At 50.3% G+C, this 5,000-nt stretch overlaps 1 protein-coding gene across 3 annotated transcripts in view; it reads right to left on the bottom strand.

Annotated features, from left to right (window-relative positions):
* The window catches only part of CenG1A (Centaurin gamma 1A), a 550,552-nt gene that overhangs the window by 48,285 nt on the left and 497,267 nt on the right, over window positions 1–5,000 (bottom strand). For all 3 annotated transcript variants that reach the window (XM_086537624.1, XM_086537622.1, XM_086537623.1), the window contains exon 4: window positions 1,062–1,203. In XM_086537624.1, the coding sequence (XP_086393750.1) occupies window positions 1,062–1,203 (142 nt within the window). The remainder of the gene's footprint in view (window positions 1–1,061; window positions 1,204–5,000) is intronic.

Below are 5,000 nucleotides of genomic sequence, written 5' to 3'. Positions count from 1 at the left end.
ATAATGGCCGCTGCGTCCTAGTTGAGGCGAAGCGAAGGTAGCGGTGAAAGTCCTGCTCAAGGATGCAGAACGGAGGATGAGTCACGGGGCGCTCCTAGGTTGAATCCTGCGCCCCCTCCTCCCCCCCCTCCCTCGTTCCTCCCTTCATCCACCTCCCCCTACCTCCTGTGTCCTAACACCCTTTCCCTCCCCACCCCCTCCCCATGCACGTGCCCTGACCGGTATGGACACCCACGCAAGCTCACGTACGCCCATAGTCTCAGGCCCATACTTCCTTTACCTCTTCTTCTACTTCTACTTCTCCTTCTTCTACTTTCCCTTCTCCTTCTTTTTCTTCCTTCCCCCCTTAACCCCCTCCCCCTTCACCCCCTACCCCTACCCCTCTTCCCCCTCCTCTTCCTCCTCCTCCTGCATAATGCCACGGGAGGACAAAGGGGGTCAAATCGGGAGGACAACAGGAGGCCAGAAGAAAGGGGAGTGAGGGAGGGGGGAGAGGGTAAGGAGGGAGGGAGGGAGGGAAGGAGGGAAGGAGGGAAGGAAGGAGGGAGGGAGGGAGGGAGGGTGAGGAAGGGATGACGTTTCCTAAGGAACAGCGGGGGGAGGGTAAATTCGGGAGAGGAGGGGGGAGAGGGGGGAAGGGGGGGGGGTAGCCGCCGCGAGACTAGATCCCCGGGTGACAGACTGGCCGCCCTTGTCTAGCCACCTGCACCAGCTGAGCCGCCCGCGCCGCCCGCAGTTCGCCGTGAAAAGGAGAGGGGAGTGGGAGGGGGGAAGGAGGAGGAAGGTGGTGAGGGGGAGGGGGAAGGAGAGGAGGTGCATGGTAAGGGGGAGGGGGGGAGGAGAAGAAAGGACAAGAAGACCGAGAAGGAAAGAAAAGTTCAAAAGAGAGAAGGCGGTGATGAGAGAAAACAAAACAAAAAATAGAAACAAAACAAACAACAAAACAAAACAAAAAAATCCTCACCTACCTAACAAAACAAAACAAAACAAAAACAACCAAAACAAAAACACCACACCAAACCACCCAACAACAACAACAACAGTAGTATCCCCACACTTACCCTGAGTGCCGACGAGAATGAGCGGGACCTCGGTGGTGTTGCGGTAGTGTGCCATCTTGGCGTAGTAGTTGTAGATGGCATTGAAGGACGACTCGTTCTCCAGACTGAACACGAAGATCACCGCGTCCACCCAGGCCGTGAACTGTGAACAAGGGAGGAGAACAACAGGTCAGTTGGTTTTATATTCAGATTTGTGTATGTTATTTTTTGTGTGTGTGTATTTTGGGAATGTAGAAAAGTGAGACAATAGGCGAGTGAGAGGGAGAGAGAGAGGGAGAGGGAGAGAGGGAGAGAGGGAGAGAGAGGGGGGGAGGGAGAGAGAGAGAGAGAGAGAGAGAGAGAGAGAGAGAGAGAGAGAGAGAGAGAGAGAGAGAGAGAGAGAGAGAGAGAGAGAGAGAGAGAAAGAAACGTGCTTTTTTCCGTAATTTCTTTTCATTCCTTTTACTTATAAAACAGAAGAGAGAGGACTAACAAATGAACTTATTTTCATAGCAGTAACACAAAAAAGACCAACAACAAACAAACACTCCAATAGTCCTTCCCATCCCCATCCCCTCCCTCCTCTAAAAAAAACACCCTACTCCCCCTACCCCCTCTCCCCCACCCTCCCACAACCCCAACCCCAAACCACCCTACCCCCACCAAGAGCCAGTGCCACGTAACATTCCAACGCTCGCAAGCAGTCACACAAGCAGCAGCAGAAGCAATGTCGCAGCTGATGGCACTGCCGCTCGGAGTGCCACCGCCGCCGCCATGATAATCGTGACCCAGTTCGGCCGCAGTATTAAAGCTGGCGGGCGCAGGCAAGGGTAGGGGGGGAGGGGAGGGGGAGGGCCAAGGTAGGGGAGGAGGGGAGGAGGGGAGGAGAGAGGGGCAAGGTAGGGGAGGAGGGGAGGGGAGGGGGAGGGCCAAGGTAGGGGAGGAGGGAGAGTGGGAGAGGGGCAAGGCAGGGGAGGAGGGGAGGGGAGAGGGGCAAGGTAGGGGAGGAGGGGAGGGGGGAGGGAAGGGGAGAGGGGCAAAGTAGGGGAGGAGGGGAGGGGAGAGGGGCAAGGTAGGGGAGGAGGGAGAGTGGGAGAGGGGCTAGGTAGGGGAGGAGGGAGAGTGGGAGGAATGAGAGGTAGGGAGAGTGGGAAAGGACAGGAGGGGAGGAGAGGAAATGAGGGAGAGGAGGGAGAGGAGGGAGAGCAAGCAGAGCAAGTCAGAAAGGGAGCAGCGGGGAGAGGAAAGGGGAGGTATAGGGAGAAGGGGAAAAAAGGAGGAAAGAAAAAAAGAAACATGTTTTCAACACCTATACGCCTGATGTTTCCTCCTCTCTCCTAGCCCCCCCACCAACCCCGCCAACCTAATGAAACCCCCCTCCTCCCAACCAACCTACCCAACACACCTTCAATCCCACCCTCACGCCCGCACGCCAACCGCTGCATGTGCATTTCAACCCGCGGAATGCAAACACAAACAGCCTCATTTTTCCGCCCTTACAACTCGCAGTGCATTTCCTATTGCATGATCCATTGCACTCTGAATGAATGAAAAAATAACTGGCGTGAAAATGGTAGATAGAGATGAAAGAAAAGAGAGGAAACAAATAGAGGAAGGTGGGAAGGAGGGAGGAGTAATGGAGGGGAAGAGGGATGGAAGGAGAAAGGGAGAAAAATACGAGAGAAAGATATACAAAAAATGAATAAAAGAATAAAAAAAACGAAATAAAAAAGGCGCGAAAGAAAACGAGGAGAAATCACAAAAGAAAACAGCGTTAAACAATTAAAAAAAGAATAACAAAAGAACTGGACGAGAGAGAATGAATGAAGATAAGGGAGAGGAATAGGAATGGGAATATGAATGGGAAGGAGGGGAGAGGGAAGATAGAAAGAGGGGATATGGGACCGGAAGGGGGGAAGAAGAGGGAATAGGGGAATAGAGGAGAGGGAAGGAAAGGAAGGGGAGAAAGGAGAGGGGAAAGGGGAGGAGGGAGAATGAAATTAGAGGGAGGGTGGAGGGGGGATTAGAGGGAAGAAAAGGTTGAGAGAAGGGGGGGAGGAGAGTAGGTAGAGGGACAGGGAGGGTAAGAAAACAAGCAAGTGGGGGGGTGGGGGTGAGGTGGTACCTGACAACGAGGGATCGATCATGCACAACCCACACTCTCTCAAGTCTTTACATGCAACGCTCATCCCATGGCTATGGGGCTGATAGCCACTTCACTTGTTTCAATTATTATTTGATCGAAGTAAAGACTTCACGTCCAATATTAATCGTTTTAATAAATCAAAACAATTTCGTTCTTCAATTTCAATGTATTTGGTGATATGATATAATTAAAACAAAAACATTACCTAAAATTATCCCGATCAAAGAGAAAGCTGGAATGAAGCGATATATTAAGTTTTTTTTAGTCCACCCTACTGAACATGCTCACGAGTCACTGAAAACGGGCACGGACATCCATAAGCGAAAACGGAGAAAACGAGCATGTCATAGAGGGTAGACTTCTACAAACTTGCTTCACGCTTCATTTTAAACATTAAACAATATGTAACGCACAAAAATTGTCTTAAATACACTAGAAATTAAATGACCAGGAATTCTCGAAGATTCTCTAGCATTTAATATTACAATCAAATATATTCCCACATCAAAACAATATGTCCGTTACAATTCCCAACTCCTCAAATGACAAAATTATACACCCCGAGCAATTGGAGTAATTACAACAGCATACCTTGTAATTAACGTACACTGAACAGCGACAACTACCCCCTCGCAAATATCCTATAATTGCCAGAGAGTGATATGTGCGGATAATATCAAATAACATTATCCTAGACACGGTATTCACTCCACGGGGAATCTTCAATCATCGAATGCACGCGGCTCTGAATGTGAGCATCGCATTACATACGAAAATATTAACTTTTGGTGCTGAATATATATGAATACGTATAACTAATGGGCTAGACTTGTTGTGGCTACTAACTCACTCGCTCTCTCGCTCTCTCTCTCTCTCTCTCTCTCTCTCTCTCTCTCTCTCTCTCTCTCTCTCTCTCTCTCTCTCTCTCTCTCTCTCTCTCTCTCTCTCTCTCTCTCTCTCTCATTTTCTCAATCCCTCCTCCTTTCTCCCCCCCCCCCCCCTGTGACCTGTCCCCCCATCTCTTCCGTCCCATCAAGACCCCCCCCCCCCCAGCATGCCCTGACACCCGACCAACCCGAACATTGGTCTTCTCACATGACGCCCTTCCTTGCCAGTCCACCCACGTCTTGGGGGCGGCGTCTTCGAGGGCATGTGGTGGTGTGTTCTCCCTCCTTGGCAATTCGGAAGGTGTTTTGTCTTCGAGGTTCGTGGTACCAGGATTTTTTTTTTTTTTTTTTAAGATGTGTTGGGTGTCTTACTTTGTAGATCTAACGTGGAGGTGAGGTATAAAGAGTGGGAGGGGGAAAAGAGATAAATATAGATAGATAGATAGATAGATATAGGAAGTGGAGGGGGAAGAGAAAAAGGGAGAGAGAGAGAGAGAGATATGTTAGATGTGGCTCATTAACTAACCTTCATTGTAGATTCTGGCCAACAGGAAGCCAGGAAGACAAGCCATGCGATCCCGGGACAAAAACAGTCAGGAAGGCAAAGAATAAGCCACAAGCGCATACGGGAACACACACACACACACACACACACACACACACACACACACACACACACACACACACACACACACAAGTACGTATCGCCGCTGGGATGGGCGTCTCTGCGTTACCGCCCGGCTACCAACTTTGCCCAAGACATTGCAGGTGCAGTTCCCGGGGCGACTAGGTTGGGTGAGGACAAGGAACCCGTCGCCCAGGAGTCCTTCGAGGAATGATGACGATGACGATGATGATGATGATGATGATGATGATGATGATGATGATGATGATGATTGATGATGATGATGATGATGATGGTGGTGG

This window comes from Penaeus japonicus, unplaced genomic scaffold (assembly GCF_977035675.1).
Source record: "Penaeus japonicus unplaced genomic scaffold, GWHDUDI00000001_assembly GWHDUDI00000006, whole genome shotgun sequence".
Taxonomy (NCBI): Eukaryota; Metazoa; Arthropoda; class Malacostraca; order Decapoda; family Penaeidae; genus Penaeus; species Penaeus japonicus.
The sequence above is the reverse complement of the archived record's forward strand: the minus strand, read 5'-3'. Positions and strand labels throughout refer to the sequence as shown.